Here is a 12,013-nt window from a genome sequence, read left to right as displayed (position 1 = left end):
GCGCTGCCTTAAGCATTGCTGACGCTGAAGCTGGTTTAATTGGCTTCCTGAACTAAGGGAGAGAGGAATGAAGCTGTCAGGGCAGGTTAGAGATAACGGCCTGCCTATCTTCTGGAGGTCCTTATTCAGCCTCTGCATAAGCAGGGCAAAGTGAGGGCAGTTGTGTGTTGTTCTCTCTGTGTGTGCTTTTTAATTGAGGCACCTTGAGCTCCTTGGAGGAAAGGTGAGGTGTAAGCAGAATAGTTATTAGCCAGCCTGCCCTCAGACACCTCCAGAAATCAATTCTGGCACATCAACAGCCTGGAACGAACAAGCAAAGGAACAGACTGCCTTCCTGGGTTGCTTGGAGGCAGACATAGCTCCCTCCAGGTGAGAAGCTATTGACAAGCCAAGCAGAAAATGTGCATCTTTGCCCGTCTGCCTCAGATGCACAGCAAGCTTACATAATTTCACAGGACGTTTTGCTCTGTTTCCCCAGGGTGGTGACCCTCCAGACACCCATCATACCTCAGCTTGGGCAAGGCTGACTGATGGGAGCAGGAGTCCCTCAGCTTCTGGAGGGCCACAAGCTCCTCTTCCCTGCCACGTGCAAGTGTGGGGAGTAGCGTGAGCATCTGTAAACTAAAAAAAAAAAAAAAACACTTTAAAAAACAAAACCTGCCCTGGCCTCATCCTGTTCTTGAAAATCCCAAGTGCTTCTCCTGGCCAGAGATGACTCCAGCTGCCTTGCACAGCTTCCTTTCGCTTTCAGGGGGCCTCTTATGTAATTTGTTTACAGTAAGGGTTGCTTTGTGATTTTCCTTCCCGCTTGGGGAGAGCTTTGCTTCCCGGGCGGCCGCATGGCAAGAAACTCTCCGTTCCAGCATCTCTGCCAGCGCAGCTCAGAAGGTCCTGCACATCCCTCTGCACAGGCCGTCTTGGAATTGTTGCTCTGCCATCCCTCCTTGTTTCACAGCACCAGCTTCATCTGGGCCAAACTAAATGCCATAAGAGACGCCACCCAATATCTTCCTTTTGCTTTCTCGTTCTCAAACCCAGCAGCATGTGGCAACATGCTGCTTGCGCATCACCCAGCCCTTGCCTCGTGGCACAGCGGCAGCACCTCTTGCATGGGATTGAGAGTGAGCAAAGAGGGCATCACATCGTCATTCGTTAGGGCTTGCATTTCGCCAGCAGCTCTCCTCCCAGGTAGCACCCGCTCAGAATGGAAAGGGTGGTCTGATATTCAGGTATACAGGGCAGACACCCCATTGGGTGTGCCTAAAGGTGCTCTTTAGGTCTTTGCCTGTATTTTTTATTTTTAACAACAAACCTTTAAATACGAGCAGGATCAAACAGCTTTGGAACTGACAAGCTCAGAGAAGTAGACAGAAATCACTATGCATTGTAACCTAAAGGGTAGATAGATTTTTGTGGCCTCTGTGTGACCGTTCTTCAGCTCAGCCCTGGAATTCAATATTCCCTTCTTTCTTTAAAAAAACACACACAAACACTTAAATGGGGCAGGTGGCTAATTATTTAAGTAGCCCTAAAACTACTTTAGGAGTGGGCAAGACTGGAACTTTGCCTGTAATATACACATTAGCTCACTTGCCTAGGTCAGCTGATGCTATTAACTCTTCCCAAAGTGTGTCCTGGCTTCTGCTTCTGGGCTGAGGTGGTGCTCGAAATTTGAAGCAGAGCAGCCTTTGAGCAAATAACCGTGCATTGTTGCAGAGATTGCTCAAAGTCTGTGGTTTTCAAATACTGAGATTCCTTGGAAGCTTCCCAAGGATCTGTAAATATTGATATTGAAGGCACAGCCATGGGGAGAATAATGGGGTGTTTTCTAGGTTGCAAGGCTCATAACATAGAGCTGTGGGGAAGTTTGAGTGTATCCTAGAATATGGCACCGCACAGGGTTTTTTTCCAGGAACAAACTGAGAGGGAAAGGGTGATAACTTTGCCAATTGTCTTTGGTTTCCTCCCTCCTCCTGATATTATAACGGTGGCCTGGTAAGACGAGGAGAAATGTCCCAACGGCTTTCTTTTCTCCTCCTAGATCTCAGAACTGGCTTTGGAATACAAGCGCTGCAACAGAAGCCATGCAGGGGAAGCAGGTGCCGGGCATTTGCAAGAAGGAGCATCCTCAGCTTCTGACGTCCGCCTCCCTCTGGCCGAAGCCATCTCCATCGCCAAGTCCCCCTGCTGCAACACAGTGGTGCTGCCTCCCCAGTGGCACTCCATCACCCGGACCCACAATGTCTGCGAGCTGTGCATTAACCAGACTGTGGGGGTCCGGCCCAGCCGCCTGGGAGGCCTGCACTGCAACTTCTTGGAGATCGAAGCAGCCTTGGACTCGTTCTACCTCAAGGAGCGGACCTTTTTCCAAGTGATGTCCAAGACGGATTCCTTGTGCAGCAACTTCCTCAGCTTTTACAGCCCTTTCAGCTACTACACCGCATGCTGCAGGACAGTGAGCGGGACTCCGCTGGGCTTCGCCGGCTCCGAGGAATTGGCTCTTGCTTCCCATGGGAAGAGATGGAAAGACGATCCCCAAAGCTCTATTCCTCACATTGAGGACAGGAGCGGTCTTATCCCGGAAAACGCCCTCTGCGACACTTACGTGACCGGCCTGAGTTGCAGGACTAACAAGACCTTAAACCTATACCTGCTGGATTCCAATCTCTTCTGGTTGTACGCGGAGAGGCTGGGAGCATCAAGGTCTACTCCGGTGAAGGAGTTTGCTGCCATTGTGGACCTCAAGGAAGAGACACACTATATCCTGGATCAGGACCAGGCCCTGCTGAAATCTAACCTAGGTACAGTACCACCACTTCATTAGTTCAGAGTTTGGGTGCAGATGTCACTGTTACCAAAAGCACGACCCAAGTTTGCAGGGAAATTGGACTACTGGTTTAAATTGGTTTCTGTTTGGCCTCTCCTACTTCGTTTTTAACACCACTGCTCATCAAGATTTGATTCCAGGACACTTTTAACGGTTTTTAAAAGGCATCAGATATATAAAAGCACGAGTAAAAGATGAAATCAGTGATTCTTAGAAGTATGTTAAAAGTACTATAAAAGACCTCTTTTTTGTTTTTTTTGGTCTAGCACAGAAAAGCAAGTACCGTATATTTCCATGTATAAGTCAAGGTTTTTTCTTTAAAAATTATGTTAAAAATTGGGGGTCGTCTTAGTGCAGAGGGTGGACGGGCGATTGGTTGCAGCCACGAGCAGGAGATTGTCAGCAGTTCTTGGGTGTTTGATTGGTGGCCGCGGCAGTGGCTGTTGTCGATTGGCTGCCCTTGTGGCAATTGGGCGGGCGGTTGGCGGCTTTTCCCCAACTGTTGGCAACACCCCCCCCCCCAATAAAAGCTCAACAAGTCTGGGCAATCCTTCCCAAAAATATTAACAACTCTACAACTCTTGACAATCTCCCCCCATTTTCTTAATTTGGAGTCCCCAAAAACAGGGGGCATCTTATACACCGAAAAAATACGGTAATATTGGCACTTGACATCTGGTCCAATCCTCTGCAGTGCAGGAATCTCAACACGTGGACGTCTTGCCTTCCTGCTGGAGGATATTCTTTTCTTGCTCTTCAAACTTTTATTTGGCCAGCATCACTGCCGAGGCTGTTCTGATTTCTCAGAACAGTCAGGCATGTGAAGCAGACCCTGTGAAGGCTGCCTGAACAGCCAAAGAGGCATATAGCCTGCTAAACCTGGGTTGGAAAGGGCAGGGGCAGGGATGGGAAACCTGTCCGTCCACCCCCCCCCACTCCTGGTGTTATAGAATCATAGAGTTGAAAAGGCTCATGAGGGTCCAGCAACATCTGGAGGCCAACAGGTTGTCCACCCTACTCTGAATCTCACTTCGTGATGGGTGGACATACAAGGAAGGGCCTTCCTGGTGGTGGTGCTGAGGCTCTGGAACTCATTCCTTCAGGAGGGTCCACTTAGTTCTTTCCTCATTGGTGCAGTGCACAACAGTTACTGTTCATCTCTCTTGTGCTTTTATTTTGGCTCAGTGATGGCCGAACTTGGCCCTCCAGCTGTTTGGGGACTACAGTTCCCATCATTCCTGACCACTGCTCCTATTAGCTAGGGATGATGGGAGTTGTAGTCCCAAAAACAGCTGGAGGGCCAAGTTTGGCCATCACTGTTTTGGCTGCTCTTAACATTGCACGAAATGTTGCCTTTCAGAGAATCAGTTTTGCTGCACCACCTCCTTTTATTGTACTACATGCCTCGTAGGGGTGGGGTGCAGGGTTCCCAACCCCGGACAGGAAGGCGGGATAGAAATCTGTTCCTAAATTACAGCTTACTTTGCCAACGGCATGCTTGACTTTTAGGAGACCCTGCTGTTACAGTGTGCCGTGCAATACACCCGTGGGCATGCTCAGACACGACGAGAGATTTCCCTATCAAATGCTGTTCTCCACTCACCTTAGAGACTCACACACACTTAACGCTCCCACCCCCTTGAAATTGCTTGATAATAGTAGAAGACACGCTATTGGGGTGGTTTTTTTTTGTTGTTGTTTTTTGAGGCAGCAGCGAAATTTTGACAAAAAGAAGCCGAACTCTGCAAGTTGAGTAAGATAGTTCAGCAGAATTCTAGCTTGATTTTAACAATCCATGCAAATGGATTCAGGGAGGTGCTGTGCAGCGCTCAGTACCTTTCTGACCTCTTTAGATTTTTCTGCGCATTGGACATGTGGTGTAGTGGTTAAGAGCGGTAGTCTCCTAATCTGAGGAAACGGGTTCGCTTCCCCGCTCCTCCACATGCAGCTGCTGGGTGACCTTGGGCCAGTCACACTTCTGTGAAGTCTCTCAGCCCCACTCACCTCACAGAGTGTTTGTTGTGGGGGAGGAAGGGAAAGGAGACTGTTAGCCGCTTTGAGACTCCTGAAGGGGAGTGAAAGGCGGGATATCAAATCCAAACTCTTCTTCTTCTTGACAACCTAAGGACTAGATACTTAGGTTTGTTGTTGTTAAACTGAAATTCTGACGTTACTCACCCTAATCCCACATTCCGTGCATGTGGAAACCCAAAATATAACACCAGCCTAACAACAGTTGAGGGGGATATTTCTGTTTTTTGCTGCAACCTCCTGAAACAGCCCACAGACATAATCCTGCCAAGATGCTTCTCAGACCTAAAACTTGCTTCCATGTTACGTTGTCAAGCCTAGAAGCTCAAAATAACCTCCTGAACGTGGACTCTTTTATTTTTCTTTTAGAAACCTTCATTCAAAACTACAGCATTTTGTACAGTCCTTTAAAAAGGCACCTTGTTGGCGACAGGAGGCCCAGCCGCATTCGATCTCAACATGTCATTAGAGAAATTTTCACCGATACTTTCCATGAGGTCACGTTGAGGAGCGAAAAGGTAAGGCTCTCTAGGCTCCAGCGGTCGGTTGCCTCCGCGGCTGATTCTTTGTTTTTCATCTGAATGGCATGGCCACGTCCTGGGGAATAACAGCCACACCTTGACGATGTCCTAAAACGCAATTGGAAAACAATTCCCATCTCATCTGACCTGGCATGGTGCAAAGAAAGGCTTACTTAGCACAGCTTAGCTGCCCCAGACCCCCACTCTAGGTCCACAACAGAGGTAGCCTGAGAGCCCTAAAAGGTTAATTTTTAATTCCCTCCCCCAACCAACTTGACAACTTTTGTTGTGAGTTGGAGTGGGGAGTTCCCTTCTGCGTTTGTGGAAGTGGAAAACCAGAAAGGGGCCTTTGTAAACATAGCTCAATGGCGTTAACAAAAATGTGGGGAGATGGGGTGCCACGGTGAAAGAAAACGACAACATCTAATCTTCCCTTCATCAAACTCAGGACATTTTGCTGGTCTACTATGCTCCTTGGTGTGGCTTCTGTATGTCTCTCAATCACATCTTCATCCAGCTCGCCCGGATCCTGCCTGCTGATAACTTCCTGGTGGCAAGGTGAGTTTTTCTCCTTTCTTTCCATTACATTAAGTTACTCTTGGGACTTTGTATGCCAGCCTTCCCCAACCAGGTGCCCTCCAGATGTTTAAGGCTGCAATTCCCATCAGCTCCAGCCTGGGGGGTAATGGGAGCTTTAGTCCAAAACATCTGGAGGGCACCAGGTTGGGAAAGGCTGGTGTTTGCTCTTAACCAGACTTTCCATGTCTTGATCAGCTGCCCAAGTTAGAGGATTGTGTCTTATTCTGTGAATCTTTAGTGGGCATGTGGAGCCAGGCAGAGCCGCAGAGCCCCATTTCCAGGTTTGGGGAAGTCCTCCATCAGCCCCATCAGCTTTTGGGGGTTTACCAAGCCACTGCCTGTACAAAAAAATGAAACTGCAGAATGAAACACATCCATGAGAAGAAAGAATTCTACAGCTGTCCTCCTCTAGCTTTTCATCTGGAAGCCAAACATAAACAAGACCCCAGTTAAGCTGAGTAACATCCCTAGTTTTTGATAAAGGGAAGAACTGAATTTTTTTTACTGCGCACAGGCAAGTGGGGACAAGAGGCTTAAGTTCAAATGCTGATCTAGAGGAAACTGCCCCACAAATAACAATAGTTTAATGAGAAAAGCTGGTGCTTGGATTGATTCACACATAATACAAAGTCATGATGTGCTTAGACAGATGTGGTCTGTTTAAACATGCAAATGCAGCCCACCAGACATACCATGGCTGGCTTGTTTTTTGTCGGCAAACCTCGTTTCATTGGCTTAGAAACCAGTTTGTTGTAACTACGGATTGGCATTATGCCTGAACCCAGCAGCCTTGCTTAGCCTGGTTTTTTGGTCACCCTGACCCAGATGCTTCCTAAGTTACAGAGCCAAGAGCAGTGGAAAACAAACCACGCTTTGGAGAAATGTGCCCAAGGCCTTGAACAAATCACTAAGTGGAAGATGGTGGTGTTGGTCTGTTTTCCAAGTGAGGGTTGGAAGAAGAGTAGTTTCTGGTGCAAAAAGTCCAGACTGCCTGGGTACCGTAAACTGTGTTTGGTCAGTCTCTGTCAGCTACTGTGAAGCTTGGCCTATTCCATGTGCGGCCTGCACACATTTCCTTCCCTTCTATACAACCTGCCCTACGAAATCACTCTGATATTTAAAAGGTTGTTGGTAATTCGCTCTTAGTTGGTTCAATTTTCTCCATGTACGAGAACGAGAGCTTGCATTTAGGATTGCCCTGCGATTCTTCTGTGTCAAGCCCTGAGTAGCTCTAAGGGCTTGACACACTCTTCAGTGTGGTGTAGTGGTTAAGAGCGGTGGACTCGTAATCTGGTGAACCGGGTTTGCTTCCCTGCTCCTCCACATGCAGCTGCTGGGTGACCTTGGGCTAGTCACACTTCTCTGTGAAGTCTCTCAGCCCCACTCACCTCACAGAGTGTTTGTTGTGGGGGAGGAAGGGAAAGGAGATTGTGAGCCGCTTTGAGACTCCTTCGGGTAGTGATAAAGCGGGATATCAATTCCAAACTCCTCCTCCTCCTCTCTCTCTCTCTCTCTCTCATCAGCATGACTCAAGGACAATTGCTGGGCAGATTATACAGATGTATATTTTAAGCTCTGCCCTTTGAAGAAACTGCTCAACAGTTAATTAAATGCATGATCTGCAAACCCCCACCCCACCCGGCAAGTTTTGCTTGTTCACCCACCTTATTTCCAAGATAAATAACAAGTCCATCTCTCTCTTCTCTTATTTTATTCATTTATTTCTGCTTTCTCAAACTGTCCATCTGCGTCCAGGCCTCCTCTTTTGCTTGCCCTTGAAGGAAGCATATTCCATCTTTTCGTAGCTTGAAGTTTAATCTCTTCCCATAGTTTCCACAGTATCTTTAAGAATATCTTTCTGACTCTGCTGGTGATGATTGTTGGCCGTGTGTACCATGTTCGTTATTTTATAGACTAGTAATGTGTGTCAGGAGAACTGAATCCATATTTTGTTTGTTGATTCATTAACTTCTTATAGAAAACCCATGATTAAACAAGAAAAGAAACAACAAAAACGAGAAACTTCAATGTCACCATAGTGCAGTGTAGTATTTACACCCTATTCTGGCAATGAAGTTGCAGGAATGCCCCTCCAGAAAGTTGTGTCCGGGGTGGGGTGTTCCCCACCCCTTGAGTTGTGTAACAGATGAGCAGGTACCAAGTTTGAACAAAAATATCCATCAGAGCCACTCCCCTGGCTTCCCTGCATTCTTGAGTAAGCTTATCATCAAGTGCTAATTGCCAGACTGTCTCATGCCAAGTTTTAACAGAAAGATTGCCCACTTCCTTCCAGTCTGACCACTGCTAAGCATATCATTACTAATGGTTTGCAGTATCTGGGGAATAATGTCTCCTGAGAAAAGGTGGAGAGGAACGTCAGGCAGAATCGTTTGTCTAATTAGCCAAGTATAGAAAAAAATGTGGAGCCAAAAGTGGAGTTCCAAACACACCCACCATTGATAAAACCCATGTGTTTCATATACCCTCCAGTGAAGTGGGGACTTAGAGTTAATGAAAATGAGCTTGTCTGGTGTCCAGTGCCCAGGGGTGGCTCAGTTTGAGCATAGCCCCTTTATTGAGTGCTGAGGTAGCTGACAGAGAAACCCGAGACCACATGCCAGACTATTGAGTTTCTGGAACTGGGCGGCCAGGATCGGATTCCCATGCCAGCCGCCATTCCCATACTTAATATTCAGCAAAAGTGTATACACCTTAGAGACCATCACCTTAAGGCACTTAGCAGCTGGCCTAAGATCTTCAAAGGCTTCTCACGGTGCATGGAGCACCGTTTATCCTTAATAACCAGTTGGCAAGGGAGTAAATTTGGAACCAATTAACACAGAGATGCCTTAGGGCAGGCACCCCCAAACTCTGCCCTCCAGATGTTTTGGACTACAATTCCCATCATCCCTGACCACTGGTCCTGTTAGCTGGGGATCATGGGAGTTGTAGGCCAAAACATCTGGAGGGCCGCAGGTTGGGGGTGCCTGCCTTAGGGCATCTTGACGTTTTCCAATAGAGAGGGGCTTCCCGTCAAAACAAAGGTCACGTATCACGGTTGACTTCTGTTTCCAAGAATAGAATCAATGACAAGAGGTTCCGGTGAGCCCCGAAGCCCCCACTCATAGGGGGCAACACCTGCTGCATCTCTGTATGAGTCACTGCTCTGAGAGCACCTCCTTCCAGCCTTCCCCTTCTCTTCACTGCAGAAATACTTGCAATTGGATGGCCTTGCAGGAGCAGAACGTTAAAATGGTAATGCAGGAAGTCAAGGTGATAAACATGGTACTCATGCTTAAGTATGTGCTTGGCCACTGAGTTTATGGTCCTCTATAATCAGCATGTTTGCATTTGTTTTGCTCTCATAACAGGATCGATGTTTCTCAGAACGACCTTCCCTGGGAATTCATGACCGACCGCCTCCCTAGCATTCTGTTTTTCCCTCATGATCGGTAAATTTCCCCTTTTCTGGTTCTTTCGTCTGTGTTTTGAGGTTAAAATGGATCATCTATACAGTGGTACCTTGGGTTACAGACACTTCAGGTTACCGACTCCGCTAACCCAGAAATAGTACCTACCTCGGGTTAAGAACTTTGCTTCAGGATGAGAACAGAAATCGTGTTCTGGTGATGCAGCAGCAACAGGAGGCCCCATTAGCTAAAGTGGTGCTTCAGGTTAAGAACAGTTTCAGGTTAAGAATGGACCTCCAGAACAAATTAAGTTCTTAACCCGAGGTACCACTGTATTGACAATTGCCTTTAAGCAGGGACACTCTTCTCTCCTCTCTCCACCCTGACCAGTGGCCAGTGGCGTAGCGTGGGGGGTGCAGGGGGGGCGGCCGCACCGGGCGCGACATCTGGGGGTTAGGGTTAGGGGGCGCAAATCCACGGGTTAGGGGGCGCAAATCCATGGGTTAGGGGGTGCAAATTACTTGCCTTGCCCCGGGTGCTGACAACCCACGCTACGCCACTGCCAGTGGCGGCTGCCTAGGGGTTGCCATTGCCTGTCAGCTTCCTCTTCCTCTTTTGAGTTCCCCTTGTAGAACTCAGCAGGGAGGTAGCTGAGCAGACAACAAGAATTAGTTGACCCTGCCTTTCATTGGCTCCACCTGTTGTCAATCTTTCTGGCTTCTGCCCACTGGTCTGAACTTGCAAAGGCCTTTCAAAAATTAGACCTGCATGCAGCCCATGGGGCACAGATTGCATCCCCTGCCCCAAACCACCCCGGCTGTAAAAAGAATAGAGCAGGGTCAAGGCTTCTTTTGGCTTTCCACAGGCACGCTGTGTTAACTTTCCATTCAGGGAGGCGGGCCTCGTGCCAGTTCTCAGCAGATCCTGCTTAGAAGTCCTTGCTGAATGGAAAAACAAAACACCAAGCTCAGTCCATGTAGGCCTCTACCAGAAAGCAATCATTTGTGAAGCCTGGGTTTAAATTTCTGCGATACATAACCTGAAACAGGCAACAAACCAGTCTAATCGAGGTGGCTCCATTTCCATTATCACTGCCACTTCCCTCCTGGCGCTTAGCCATGAAGATTTCAGAAAGCTCTGTTGACCTTATTCCAGACAGCCTTATCGCCGCCACCACCACCCTTGCAAAGTAGGTCAGTATTATCTTCTTGTCGCTCTGCCCAGGAGGTGGAGCCAAGTTAAGAGACTCAGCAGCTGCCTGAGGGTACCTTATCATAGCAGAGGGAAGGTCTGAAGCAGGGACCTCTCAGCCTTTTAGCCGCTATTTTTATTTCCCCCGGAGGAATTCTGAGCAAAGGCTGCAGAGTTTCAGCGGCAGGATCAAAACCCCGCTGCTATCCCCTTGTTCCGCGTGCAAAAATAGACATGCTGCTCATGTAATCTGGAGTGCTCGAGGGGGGCTGGGAATGCTGACTCTAGTTCAATGACCAGTTAATTAATCTAATTTTTTTGCTTATTGCCTTGAAAGAGAAAGAATGCAGTTAGCCACAGGTCTCCTTGCCTGTGCCTGCAGTTGTTTTGGATTCCCCCAACCCCAGCTTCTTAGTGGTAGTTCATGTCTTGCATCTAAGGTGCAGCTGACAATGTCATTTGCTATTGCTCATATACAGCCCCAGAGGTCCGTTCTGTGTTGTCTGTAGGAATGGAGTCAGTGTGCGCTTCTGCAAACCTAGCATTGTGCCGATTAGGAACATTTCATTTCATTTCCATTGGGAAGTTTGATGTTGCCAGAGGGATATATGATGTATACGTGGGATTCAACAGATGTGCAGTTTGGACCGTGCTTGTCCAAAGTTCACGCAGCTGCTTTCGTGAGCGTGTTTTATGTTCTTGCCCCTGCGTTGTTTTTCTCTCTCTTCCCGCTCTGGTTGCAGAGTCAGGGGAAGTTCAATCCTGTAGGAAAAACAAAGCTCACAGTAGGTGACCCATAAAGTTGCAACTGGGACGTCTTCAAGCAAGGGCAAAAGCCGCTGGCTGGGCTTGCCAGGGCCAAGATCCTCAGCTTGCCAGCCTCTCACTTCATGGGAGCAGAGCAGGGCAAGGCAGGAGGGGAGCAGCAGCCTGCAAGCTTTTCGCAAGCAAGGTTTCGCAAGCCAGCCTGCTGCTGAGCACAGCCAGTATTTCTTGCTCTTCTTGCTTCTGGGATGAAACTGCCTGGGCAGATGCTGCAGGCAATTTGATTTAAGCTGTCTTAAGTTTAGTATCGTGGGACACAGGTGGCGCTGTGGGTTAAAGCCTCAGTGCCTAGGACTTGCTGATCGAAAGGTCGGCGGTTCGAATCCCTGCTGCGGGGTGCGCTCCCGCTGCTCGGTCCCAGCGCCTGCCAACCTAGCAGTTCGAAAGCACCTCCGGGTGCAAGTAGATAAATAGGGACCGCTTACCAGCGGGAAGGTAAACGGCGTTTCCGTGTGCAGCTCTGGCTCGCCAGAGCAGCGATGTCACACTGGCCATGTGACCCGGAAGTGTCTCCGGACAGCGCTGGCCCCTGGCCTCTTAAGTGAGATGGGCGCACAACCCCAGAGTCTGTCAAGACTGGCCCGTACGGGCAGGGGTACCTTTACCTTTACCTAAGTTTAGTATCACTG

At 48.4% G+C, this 12,013-nt stretch overlaps 1 protein-coding gene across 1 annotated transcript in view; it reads left to right on the top strand.

The window, feature by feature from the left end:
- TXNDC11 (thioredoxin domain containing 11) overlaps positions 1-12,013 on the top strand; it is a 40,904-nt gene that overhangs the window by 27,081 nt on the left and 1,810 nt on the right. Inside the window, exons 8-11 of the mRNA XM_081889110.1 lie at positions 2,042-2,801; positions 5,228-5,376; positions 5,828-5,937; positions 9,330-9,410. Of these exons, the coding sequence (XP_081745236.1) occupies positions 2,042-2,801; positions 5,228-5,376; positions 5,828-5,937; positions 9,330-9,410 (1,100 nt within the window). The remainder of the gene's footprint in view (positions 1-2,041; positions 2,802-5,227; positions 5,377-5,827; positions 5,938-9,329; positions 9,411-12,013) is intronic.

The sequence above is a fragment of the Podarcis melisellensis genome (genome assembly GCF_964234715.1).
Source record: "Podarcis melisellensis genome assembly, chromosome: 14".
In the NCBI taxonomy this organism is placed as follows: Eukaryota; Metazoa; Chordata; class Lepidosauria; order Squamata; family Lacertidae; genus Podarcis; species Podarcis melisellensis.
This window is presented reverse-complemented; position numbering and strand designations above follow the sequence as displayed.